The sequence below is a fragment of the Pleurodeles waltl genome, chromosome 12, assembly GCF_031143425.1.
Source record: "Pleurodeles waltl isolate 20211129_DDA chromosome 12, aPleWal1.hap1.20221129, whole genome shotgun sequence".
NCBI lineage: Eukaryota > Metazoa > Chordata > Amphibia > Caudata > Salamandridae > Pleurodeles > Pleurodeles waltl.
In genome coordinates, this window is record NC_090451.1 from 266,903,687 (window position 1) to 266,917,480 (window position 13,794).

Sequence of the window (13,794 nt, forward strand, 5' to 3'; positions counted from 1 at the left end):
CATCTACCCCCTCAACCCAGGCCAATCTGCAAGACCTGTATACCTGGGCGACACACCCTTTCAGTTGCGTGGATCCACTACTTACGGATCCGTTTACACCACACTCCACTCAACCTCTGCAAGGGTAACCTTCGTTCAACATTGCCCGGTATTAAGACACAAATCCATTTCTGGCAGTCGCTCCCTCTTGTTCCCATTGGACGGATGCCCTGGCCAAAATGGTTCTTTTACCCTGTCTGGTCTATTACTTCGCCATCTCCCAATTGTCCCACTGCACCTATTCTACACGGAACTGGATATCCTATTAAGCTCTCTTATCAGGGCACCACACAACACCAAATTGCTCTCCAGAAGATGCAAATGTCGGTGGATCATGAATGCCTAGGCGTCTCCTCTTTTGAAACCTACTATTTAGCAGCGCAGTTGCAATGGCTATCACGATGGACAGCCAGCCGGTATATGGGTGAGACTAGCCGTGAGGAAGGGGTCCTTTCCCCATCGACAGTCCACAGTTTCCTTCTTCCAAAATCTGCACCCACCATACACCCACTACAAGTGACAGTGGGCCAAATATGCCTATCTCAAACGCATCGCCAGGCAAGGGGCACTTCGCTTACGCACCGACATTTCCCTTTGTCGATCATCCATGCTTCCATGGCACCTAGCCCAGTCAAATCACAACATAGGCAACTTGTTTGCAAACAGCCACCTACCGTCATTCGACCAAATGCCGTTGGACTATAACCTCCCGCCAGGGCAATTCCTTCGCCACATGCAGCTAATCCACACCTGCCACACCATTTGGACCACAGACGTAGAATCTGCCACCCACTCTGTCGTACAGACTAGCCTTACTATGGGGCATGGCCGGCACTGTATAACATAGCTTTATAAAGCCATCAGAGATGTATTGGCAGCCCTCTTACACTCACTCTGTCAGAAATGGGAAGATAAGTGTGTGAGTATTGAATGACAAAGAATGGACACAACCTCTAGAGTTCCCACAGAGGTTCTGTTGAAACTCGTTTCAAGAACACACAATTCTTTTTGCTACACAGTGCGTATCTCAACCCTCCTCCAGTAAACCACTATTTCCCCAGTGCACAAGCGAGTCTGGCCACGCTGTAAGGCGTTGGACACGGACCTGATGCATATGTTGTGATCCAGCATGGCCTTACAACTTGACTGGATAACCCCACATGACAATGAGTGAAGTCCATGACTTACACATCTGGGAAACGCGCTTGCTGGCCATCTTCAACCGCAAAAGACAATACAAGGTGCGCATCTGATTTGCCTCACTAGCGCTCCTCCTTGCCAAACACACACTCACCCTGAAATGATCACCTACAGCCCACCACTAGAAGCCTGGTATGGCACAGTGTGTAATTGGGTGGCAGCAGAGGAAAATGCCCTTCATTATGAAGAAGTACGGAATCTCCGCAAACAACCCATATCACCCCACTGGGCGGCCCTGTTGATACAATTCCTGCAACATACTAAAAATTATGACCTGACCTCCCTCTCTAGACACATAGGCTCCCACTATTCCACCCCATTTCTCCCACCCTAGTCTACTATGCAGAGCTCAACCCTGTGGTCCCCCCCACCAAGGCCCCTCCCACTGAGCTCGTCCCACCTCACTTCCTCTCACCACTTCATGAGCCACTCTGACTTGCCGCATTCACCCTCAGTTTCACCCTATCAGTTTGCCTAGTTTACCACGGTTTGTGAACCGCATCCTGACCCACGTTTATTCCCTTAATCTTTACTGTGCATCAATAGCTCCTCCACAGTCTCTTCTACTCCTGAAGCATACGGACATCGCAATTTGTTCACTACAGACTGTAGGAAGACTCTGTTCCACCCTAACTGTCTATCATATTGGTCACTGATCATATGTAACTAATAGGGAGTTTGTTGTTCTTTAAATATTTAAATAAAAATGGTAGGAAAGTCACTCTTTTTGAGTTGGTTACCCCCTCCTTTTGCCTGTTATCAGTGGGCTTAGACTGTTTTCACTGGGATCCTGCTAACCAGGACCAAGTGATTGTGCTCTTTCCTCTAAATTTGGTTGCTTTGCTACCCTTTGCACCCCACAATTGACAGTAGGTGTTACTGGGCTGGGGAGGGGTAGCCTCCCATGCCACAGGCTTGCTTTAAAGGGCACATACGGTGCGCTCCTTGCATAATCTGGTTTGCACCAGATCCAGGGATCCCCGGTCCCTGTTCGGGCGCAAAAGCACACAAAGGAAAAGGGAGTGACAACTCCCCTGTCCATCACCACCCCAGGGGTGGTGCCCATAGCTCCCCCAGCTGGCCAATTGATTGTCCCATCTTGAAAACAAGATGGGCACGGCCCCTGCGATCATCTGGTTGGTCATGATAGGTGACCCCCCCTGATAGGTGGTCACCCTGCAGAGTGACTCAGCCCCCTGTTAGGACTATTTAGGGACTCCCTTGAAGGTGGGAAACCCAGATTTGGCGTGCAAGACTCCACTAGGACTCCTCTGCATCAACCTCTTTTGCTCCTGGCTACCGGCACCTCTGCTTGACTTCACAGGAACCAAACAAGCCTGCAACTCCCACGACGACCTCACCTTGCAACATTTTTTCTCTGGCTCCCTCCAGCAATTGCAACATTTCCATGGCTGTGCATTCTCTGGAGTCGCAAGACTTCAGCTACATCAAAGAAGCAAGAAGGAATCCCCCTTGGAGTGAAGGAGTTACTCCCCTGCATCCGCAGGCACCTAAGGAAACAACGTCTGGCTGCCGGGATCTGCTCTCTACTGGAACTGCGTGGATCCTCCGACAGATGCAGTGGTTCTGAGTGGTTCTCTTGGTCCTCTGTGCCTTCTGCATAACTATGGTGACTGTGAGCCCTTGCTTCTCTTTGCAGGGCAGAATTCCTGTGCACCGCAACTCCTGCTCCGAGGGATCTTCAGGCTCCAAGTAGTCCCAGCCTCTAGCACTTCATTCTTGCAAGACAGTCTCCCCTCTTCTTCTCCAGCGACATGGACTCCTCTTCATGTGTGCCGAATGGGCCTCACTGCAACTTAGTGTGTCTGCTGTTAGTGGGTTGCCTGTGGGAGTTAAGACTGCTTCTGCTGGCTCTCCTGACTGCTGAGGGTCAGTCCAGACTCCCCTCCAAAGATAAAGTTCCCTGGACCTTGCTGGTCCTCTTGAGTTCTGAAAATTCTCTTCTATTCAGATTTGCACTTGCCAAGGCTTGTTGGTGGTCCTCCTGACCACTGATCCATCTGTGACCTGGCAACCGGCATGGGAAAGCTTCTGCACAACTTCAGGGACTCCTCTGCAGCTCCTGGGCTCCATAGCTGACCTTCATCTTCCACAGCCGACCCGGATCTTCACCCACAGAAGGATGGGCAGTAGCTCCTGCCTCACCTGGACACTGCTGCATGGACTGGATTTTGTTCCCTTCTTTTGCAGGTCCTCTTCCTCCACGATCCACTGTTGGTTTTCACTGGGCTGGTCCTGGTCTTGCAATCTTCCTTTTCCAAGTCCCCTAGTCTTTGGGAAGGCCACTAACTTGCCTCTGCTCTCCTGGTTGCTGTGGGCCACCTAGGTATTCACCTCAGGGGGTTCCAGGTTCTCCCAGCTCCCCTATAACTACTCCACTTCCTTGGGTGGGGACCCAACTTCGCATTCCACTATTTTAGTATATGGTTTGGCCCCCCCCATAGGTCCCTAGCTATTTTCTGCTATTTCTTGCCAATGCTTGCTGTTTTTCTACGCTAATTCCTAATACTTACCATGTATATATATTGTATACTTACCACCAGTTGGGGGACTACCTCCAAGTAATCTAGTTTAGCGTTACTGTAATAAAGTACCTTTATTTTTGCAACACTGTGTGGTTATTTTCATGTGAGACATACCCTGTGAACAACAATGATAGGGAGTCGCACAGATCCCTCTGCCGACGCACAGAGGTACTGCTGAAAAATGTTCTGGATCCAGTCTGGCACCCGGGGTGAGAATTCTAAGGTAAGGAATCTGCAGCAAGTTGTCTCTATCAGATCTTTTTTATATTACGTTTTCTCTTCCTTGGCTTTGTGACAGAGACTTGGGTTGAGTTACTGGAGTTAATTTTGGTGGAACTCCTTTAGAAGTGTTACTTTTATGGATGCTGTCCCTAGTGGTTAGGTTGGTCTATTCAGTGCTGCTCTTAAACATCCTCCCTAAGAACACAGTGATTTTACATAGATCTTGAGTATAATTTTCAGATTGTGGGTTTCTCATCATATTTACTTTGCAGTCAGTCATAAATAATTTAATTATCTCTGGTATTACTCCTAATTTAGAAAAATAGCTGAACAATTATATTTGGACAGAGCAATAGCTTCTTTGTTCTTGCTTCCGCCACCACTTCTTCAATTACCCTCACCATTCTATCTACTGTATGCAGTCACATCCTGTAGAATGGTTATCTGTAATTCTAACTTCAAAGACTGTCAGTGCTGTGTTATTATACGTAGTGTATTACACAGTAATTTCATCATACAGAAGACTGGTTGTGCAAGTACAGTGTCGGATTACATTTTCCCTTATAAAATCCCCAGGTGCCTTCTTTTTCATTGCTTTTTGCGCATCCCCTCTGTGTGGCAAGATTACAGAAATATTTATCTTTTCATTAGGAAACAACAGGTTGCTGCCTTCACTAACATGGTGGTCCTTCTACTTTGGGTCTCACCTCAAAGTATCAACGTCTTGGCCTGCTATATTCTCTCTTGTTATGATGGTGCCATCATCATTGGGAACACAAAATGATGTAGTATTGTTAAGAGGATGATTAGCAGGTTTTTGAAGTACCTTCACAAGCAGGCAGTTGAATGGCTTTCTATTGGACCTATCATCTTCAAAAGTCCAGTCTTTAGTGCCTTTACTGATGGCTGGGGAGGCAGACTGTTTGTCATTCTTAACACAAACAGTAGTTTTTCCCCACAGGACATTCAAAATGTTCTGCCTTGGGGTACTGAAGGATTTTCCACTTCATAAGGCCATTTATTCAACTGATCATTATATTATATGCACTGTCACTTGCATGATTTTAACTCCTTTTCATAAAAAAACCCAGATACCTCACCCACACATCTATCTATCATGTTTCTTGTCATTTTAACCTGGTTTCCATTCTGGCTCTGCTCCCATTTCCACTATCATATCTGCCATATCTTCCTTGTACTTCAGCAGATTTTTCCATACTCTTGCCATTTTGCAGTTTCTCCCACTATGTATTCTCTTAGCTCGGCTTGCAAGTGGCCAGTAGGTTATTTTCCCCACTCCTGTCGCCCCAAAAGGGTATGAGTCACTGTGGGAGGGGCTGGTTGGGGTGCTGATGACAGCCTAGAGATATCTGAGATAACTTCCAGATAATTGAGAAGCTCAACGATAGAAGTAGGCTATAATAAGTGGGGATAAAGCAATGGCTGGGGGGCGGGATAGTAAAGTAATAACAAGCAATATAAAATCACCATGAAGACTGGTGGACAAGAGGTGAAGGGGGGGGGGGTAATCAAGAGAGATACCTGTCTAGGGCCTTTCGGGTTTCAATTCCCCCTCACTTCCCTTCTTCTTTCTCCATCTCCACTGTCATTCCTACCAACTTGCAGCAGGAGGCTGCATCAGAGCTTACCTACCTTTGGTTTTCACCCCAATCTGTTCTCTCTGCTACTTAAGGCTTATATCACATCTAGTCACTAGCAAAAGGATGCTGAGGACATGCAGACAGCAGCGTCAGTCAGTCAGTGACGGCCAGCATTGTTCACTCACTTACCTCCCTTTGTCTGCTATGCTTGGCTCCTTCTAGCTCCTCGACTCTAGGCAAAACCCCTAGTTTCACTGTTGCCACCTTTTTACCCTGCATGCTAGCCATGTCAACAAACTGGTAGCCCCTCTCACATGTTAGCTCCCCAACAGCAGCAAAGTAATCAGCACAAAACAGTTAGCACTGCAAGAAAGGAAGGCACGAGTGTGCCTGCCCATGTCCATGGTTTCCCATTATCAACACTGATTATGTGCGCACTAAGTAGCCTCTCTTGGAGGAAGGTTAAGTTTGATATACCCCCCTCCCAGGCATTAAAACCCATGAAATTTGGCAGCACTTAAAATGATAACAATACAGAATACAGATGCATGGCTGATCACTAAAGAATAAAAAATGGCTCATATGTCCCCAGTTCTAAGCAAACTACACAGTCTCCAGATAAAGGACAGAACTCATTTTAAAGTGAATTTTTTCCACCTGGCACTGTATGCTCAATGACAACAATTTCTGTGAACTAATTTCAGTGGTCTTCTCCAAGATATGCTAGTCATTAATTTCAAGCTAAAATCCTTAAAATGAAAACAGTTATTATATAGGTGGCAGGTCTTTTTCGTTTGCTGCGGCCAAATTGTAGAAATTCCTTCCACTATAGGTTCGTGCAGAACTTAGGCCTTCATTATGAACATGGCGGTTTTCACCACCGTGTTCAGGCTGGCGGTCTTTCTATCGACTGCCAGCCCCCCGGGACCCTGTCGGCCGTATTACAAACATTCTGCTGGGCCGGCGGGCGGAAACAATGCAAAATGCCTGACCAGGACATTGCACATGGAGCTGCCGTCAATGCCACTGTGTGGCGGGTGCAGCTGCACTCTTCGCGCAGATCACTGCCCGTAAATCGGGCAGTGACCTGCACGACGGGGCACTGCACAGGAGCCCAGGGGGGCCCCGGAGCACCCCTTCCACCAGCCTTTCCCTGGCAGGGAAACCAGCCAGAGAAAGGCTGGGGGAATTGGGATCATTATCTGAGGGGCAGCAGCGCTGCCCTGTCAGATAATGATGCCATCCACCGTCAAGCTGCCTGTCAGAGGCAGCCTGGTGGTGGAGGAGGGCCGCCAGGCTTCATTATGTGGCAGTCTGGGCCGCCATGCCAGTTGGCGGGATTTCCCGCCACCTCCGGCATGGCGGCCCAGACCGCCAAGAACATAATGAGGGCCTTAATCTTGGTGAATTGATTAAGCAACTAAAAACATTCCTCTTCTAATTATAGCCTATTATCTTTTGCAGTCAATTTGGTACAGCACAGCACAAAGATACCTAGGAGATAGTGCACTAAAAAATAAATAAACTTGAAGGCCTTTAACAGTTATTCAAATGCCAAATAATTGAAAAACAGGGCTGTCAATGATGAAACGTAATAGAAATTGGCTTAATTTGAGTGCATGGGAGACCCTTTAAATATTAATTGCTAGTGCACAAGCAAATGACTACATTAATTTTAATTACATTTGGATAGAGCTCACTACCCTGACGAAGCACTGAAATGCAAATGTATTCTACTTTTGGGTCACTGTTGGCCAAAATTCATAATTGTTCATCATTAATGTATTAAACTAAGTTTTTGGTACCTGGCTGAGGATCTTCATTCCAGAGTTCAGCAGCTTCTTTGCCGCCTTATGGTAAATGGTTTCCGGCTTATTGTAAATCATGGCGTTGTGACAAATCTGTTTAAAGTTATCCTGTGAATAATAAAAGAACATGCGATTAAGAAAGGCACAGAAAGTATGCAAAATAACAAATTACATTTTCACACCTACTCTTCAGAATGTTTTACAATAAAATAAAGTTCAACCTAAGAGTGGTATGAGAAGTGTTGAAGGCAGAATTTATACTGCAAGACTAAAGAACCTTTAGTTATAATTCCCCACCTCTCCACTCACCGAGATGCCCTTGGTAGTGCAATCTTTCCAAAAATAGGGTTCCATAAATGTTTCATGTTGTGTCAGACTGATACGCAAGTGCACTTGATGATTCTAGCATTCAGTTTTTTTGTAACTGCAGTAGGACATGTATGGTTGCTGATAATATGAACCTGGAGCGCACAACACTTATTCTTTTCAACTGTGGTGGGATGAGAATGCCCGTGAATGTTGAATGCAGCAGTACTCTGGCTCTCAGTGCCCAATTGCAAGTGAAATTGGTATCCTTACCTTTTGTTTTTGCTCTAGTGTCACACTACTTTATTGTGTGTGCAGAGAGCTACCCCTGACCCTGGTACTACAACCTGGAAGAGGAACACCAAGCATGCTTTGAGAGCAAGTGTAGGACGTCTGTCCATATTTTAGGTAAATCACATAAAGCGGTGGTGGCAGCTTACCAAGTGTTTCTGAACAGTTAGTGTGACCTGACCTTTGTCTCTGTGTTGTGGAGTGTGTACTGAAACTGTAAAGTGTGTAGTGGCCCAGCCGGAAACCAAGGAGATTATGAGCAGAAGCACTAGCCTGTACCCCCTCTGGACACCTGATTCAGGTCCAGTGTTTTGCACCTTGGGCTAAGCTTCTCACTGTCCATAGTGCTTTGGGTTTGACTACTGGTTGGCTGGTAGGGCTAGGTTTCTTAGTGAACCTCGTGCTTAGGGCTTGGCTACCTATTGATTGCAAGAGATAGGATTCTGATTGGTTGCTAGGGATAGGGTTCATATTGCTTGCTAGGCCTATGATTTTTATTGGATCTAGAATATGGGGCTATGGTTCTGATTAGTTAGGGTTAGGGCTCCTATTGGTCCAAGGCCATCTGGTCATTAGTGCTATTTAACCCTAGGGTTCAGGAAGTCCAGCCCAGGGGTCCAGGCAAAGAGCTGCAGGTTAAGGGTGTTTGCTTGTTTGGACCTAGAAAGGGCCTATGACCAGAAATGCTGCATCTCCATCACAAGAATGTTAAGTAAGCAACAATTCACTTACAAAATCTTTATCAATCAATACTCCTAAGCACACACCCTTAATATACAATCACTGTGTGACTTTTACTACTAATAAATCACCCCATCGACCATCCAACCTTTAAAAAAACAAAAGCAACAGCAAGACAATAAAAAAAAAACTATCATAAGGAGTAAAATAATTGAAAAACTACAACCCAAATAACTTACAAGTATATTGTCAATTATCAGAAGAAAATAAAATCAAGCACAGCGCAAATGTATATTCACAAGGATCCCTAATCATACCTTGCCACCCTAAGTTACCATACCCTACCCAAATCGCCAGATAGTACAGCAGCTACAACACCACTAATCACCACAGAAAGCCCCCTTACACAAACATACCTCAAAATTCTAATTTCTCCAATCGACAACCTTCATCTCACCTCCACCAACAGTCACAACCACAATTAATCCTCCAACCAGCCACATCAAAACACCCTGTGCCCCTCTAACTCCACCAGTACTACACCACACATCCTCCCAAAGCACCAGGGCCATGATGAAAAAAGAAACAACTAAAATGCCTACTCCTCAATGCAAAATCCATGAACAAAATTTGCTTTAACATCTTTGACCTGCTCTCAGAAACAAAGACTTAACCTCCATCACAGAAACATGGTTCAATGAAAATTCTGCACCCATATGCCAAGTCTTCATCCTACTTGATTTTCTCATCATAAACCAAAACTGTGCTGGCAACATTTGAGGAGACCTGGCTGTCATCCATAAAAGAACACTACAAATAACTGAAATCCTTACCATGGATGGCTATGAATCCATGATAACATGTCACCTCACTCCATTTACAACTTATTATTTCGTCTTAACATATAGACCACCACAAAGCAAGATCAATTTTAAAGAGGTCTTACTATGAGGAAACCAACACCCACAACTATACATTCAAGGATACTTCAACATATGGTTTGACAAGAAGAGTCAAACCACAAACTCAGCTATCACAATTAACCTTGAAGCCTTCAATATTCAAAGAATCATTTCTGGCCCAACTCACTGCGCAGGACACACTCTAGATGCCACAGTTACAGACAACTCCCCGTAAGCTGGAGCAACCATATCATCATCACTTTCAAGATCAACACACCAATCAATAACAACACTTCGAAAACACCAACAACAACCGCTTGTACTGACAATATAAAGAACTAGACATCCACCAACTTAACACCCACCTTAAAAGAACCCTGACGGACATGGGGCTGAAAGAGACACACATTCACGACTGGATCGCTACTGTACTGGATAAACAGACATCAACAAAAACCACATCCAAAGTTGACAGCACAGGTTAATGACATCAAACAATGTAAACACAATGCAAGGTAAACACAAAATAAGGAGCTGAAACAGACAAAAGTACACTACGCTACTATATCAGAGCATACAAGAGAGTCTTCAGAACCATAAAAAGGATCCACTACTTCAATTGAATAAGTGAAGCAGACAGCCCTTCTAAAGAACTCCATACAATTCTTACATAATTCCACTATCCAGAATGCCAAAATACAGAAACACCACGATCACAAGACTTCTGTGAGAGTATCTCCAATGAACTGCTCTCAAAATTAAAAAGACTGAAAATTACCTTAAGGAGAATGCGTACAATACCACAACAACACACAACCTAACCACCATAGAATGAGACAACAATAATCATTTATCAGTGTATCTTTCAACACCCTGTCACAAAAAGATTTTCTCATTATTATCATTGCACCCAGACCATCAAGATCACCTTCCAACGCAGCACTGCCAGAAATCTTTAACAATATATTTTGCACAAACTCACATCGGGTTTCAGAGCACTACATAGCAAAGAGACTGCACTAGTGGCACTCACTGATACTATCAGACTGTCATAAGATGACAGTACAATGGTCATGTTGGTACTACTGGACCTATTCAAAGCAATTGACACGGTCCCTCATTCAATCTTAACCTGCAGACTGTATGATGCAGGAGTATACAGCAGAGCGCTACACTTGCTCATGGATTTTCTTGACAATTTAACCCAAACCTTCTGTCTCGATACTTCAGATCTAGAACGATGTTGACAAACAACTAAGGAGTCCCTCAGGGTTCCTACCTGCGCCCAACATTGTTTAACCTCAATGTACCATCACTAGCACAAATTGAGAAATCATGCGGATTTGAGATTGCATCATATGCTGCCAACACCCAACTTCTCATTTCTTCTGGGACACATCCGGTAAAATTAAATCTCATTTTGCCAGCTGCAAGAGGAAAATCGCAGAATGGATGACCAAAAGCTGCCTCCAACTAAACGGTGAAAAAACTGAGATTGTGCTATTCGGCAAAGCACAGGAGATCTGGTTGGCTGATTGGTGCCCAGCAGAATTTGGTCCAGCCCCTTGTCTAAAACAGGTATATAGAATCTTGGAATTAAGCTTCCCTTGGCTTCCATCCACCTCAAGAAATACCTTAGTCCTGACACTAATTACGAGTCGCTTACATTATGGGAATTCACTGCTACGGGCAGCTAATGACATGTGCAATTTACAGATGGGCGCCTAATTTGTAACCTCCCCCCCCCCATGTTCTTCTTTTGCACCTATTTTAAAAACCTTACACCCTCTACCCATTAGGAAATAGGCAATTTTTAAGCTATGCTGTCTGACCCACAAGGCAGTAAACAAGTCTCTTGCTGCCTATCCACATTCTAAACTCCATCACTACCAGCCCACTACACTGCTTAGGTCCACAAATAAAGCCCTACTTAAGGTTCCTCGCATACGCACCTCTAGACTTGGTGGGAGATCCTTCTCTTCTCTGGCCCCATTCCACTGGAACAAAATCTCTTTGCAAGCTCACACCTGTTCCGTTTATTCAAAGTTCAAAAAACTTTTAAAGACATGGATGTTTTAAATTGTAATATTACTGTCTTGAGTAGCAAGAGCCAAGATATTCCATCTGGAATGCGTCGTGAGCTTTAACAAGTGCTATTAACTAACTACAGAAATCTTGAGACAACCTGATGGAAAATATACATAGTAAAAACTTTACAATATGGGTCTCCTGGATATCTCTGCTCCCTCTTACCACACTTTGAGTGGGCAGTATGGGCTAAAGATCAGGGATGCATAATTCACTGGGACAGGATAATCTCTAGTCGGTTTTATCTTGTTTAGAAATTGCACCCCAGAGATCTTTGCCTGTTTGGATGAAGGGCCTCTGGATGAAACCATTGTAATCTTTTTTCTTGCCTTGCTCGCTGCACTACTTGGATTCAAGTTAGCCTGGCTGATGAGGGGTGATACCCCAAAACCAGTCCCAGCATGCTTGTGTCTGGTGCAGGGAGGATCTGGCTTGGCAGTTCAGGCTGGACTGTTTCTATGGGGATCAGGGTCAACATTGATTTGCATCTGACTGAGTCCAAACTGGCGTAGGTAAGTCACTCCATCTACCAGGCCTTACAGCCCTAAGGCAGGGTGAACTATGCAACAGGTGAGGGCACAGGTGCAGAAGGAATGAGCAATATGCCCCTAAGTCCATTCTTAGACAATCTAAGTGCAGGTGTGGCCATACTGAGTACGTGGGCTGGGAGGTTGTCATCACAAACTCCACAGCTCCATGATGGTTTCACTGAAGGCTAGGAAGTTTGGTATCAAACTTTGCAGCACATTAACCCACACTGATGCCAATGTTTATTGCAAAATGCCCACAGAGGGCATCTTAAAGATGCCCCATTTATTTTACCCAACTCTCTAGATTATAGTTGACCAGTCTGTGCCAGTCTGCCACTAACAGACAAGTTTCTGAACTGCAACACTTGGCGGTGAGCTTCAAAGGCTCCTGCCTCGGGTTTCAATGCCCCAGAGCACTCCAGCTAGTGGAGATGCCCGACCCCAGGACCAGGAATCACTTTTGGCAGCAGGTCTGGTGGGAAGATTAGTAAACACAAGAAGGTGTGCCCGCCCTAGTTAGAACCACCTCTAAGGTGCCCACAGCTGAGGTGAACCCCTCCTGGCAGAATCCGCCATCTTGTTTTGGAGGATGTTAGCCCATAGGGTTAGGAATATGCACCCCTCCCTAAAGGGAGTGGGCACAGGAAGGGTGTAGCCACCCTCAGGGCCAGTAGCCATTGTCTACTGCCCTCTGATCCCTGCAACACCCCTAAAGCTAATATTTAAGGGCACCCCTTAACCTTGCTCTTCAGATTCCTGGCGAACTAAAAAGAAGGACTGAAAAGCCACACCTGCAGAGAAGACTCCAGACGACAATCGAATTGGCCTCAGCCCTACCGGCCTGTCTGCAGCTTCAAAGACCCCTCCTAAAAGACGACGCCTTGTCCTGCAGGACCAGCAACCTCTAGAAACCCATAAAAGGCTGCCTGCCTACCCATGAACCAAGATCTTCTGAGGACAGCGGCCCTGTCCACAAGAAAAATCCAGGAATGACTCCCGAACCGCCCCGGACCCGTGTGTCCGCCCACTCTGCACCCAGTGCCCACAGCCCGAGTCCAGGTGACCCATCGGACCAGAGAGAGTCCCCAGGAGACTCTGACCTCAAGCCCTCCCTGGGTTGACCCCTCCTTACCAACACGATGCCTGCAGCCTAAATCCAGAGGACCCCCCCGACTGCGACTTGATCCCGTGATGATTTCCCGATGCCTAAAGGTACCCCTTGCACCCGCTGCCCCTGACCTTGGGGAACCCAACTGACAGTACAGCAACGTCCAGTGGGCTCTCTACTTACCTGTCGAGCAGTTAATTTTATTCAGTTGACTCCCTGGACCAAACATGTAGCATCATTGTGGCCACCAGGGTTCCCTCATTGAAAAGCATTGGCTGCCCAACGCTGTGTATGCACCCTGCTGCCCCTGTGCCGGTGAGGATGTGTGTGTGGTGCTGATCTGTGTGCCCCACACACCCTCACATACCTCCGCCACAAACCCCCCCCACCACAGCCCCCTACTCCCTCCCACCTCTGCACCCGACGGACCCGTGTTGCTGATGGTGCACACTTGGTCTCTATTTAAACATTG

The 13,794-nt window shown here is 46.0% G+C and overlaps 1 protein-coding gene across 2 annotated transcripts in view; it reads right to left on the reverse strand.

Moving 5' to 3' along the window:
• Nucleotides 1–13,794, reverse strand: part of BRD7 (bromodomain containing 7) — a 361,283-nt gene that overhangs the window by 277,773 nt on the left and 69,716 nt on the right. For both annotated transcript variants that reach the window (XM_069215540.1, XM_069215541.1), the window contains one exon: nt 7,414–7,524. In XM_069215540.1, the coding sequence (XP_069071641.1) occupies nt 7,414–7,524 (111 nt within the window). The remainder of the gene's footprint in view (nt 1–7,413; nt 7,525–13,794) is intronic.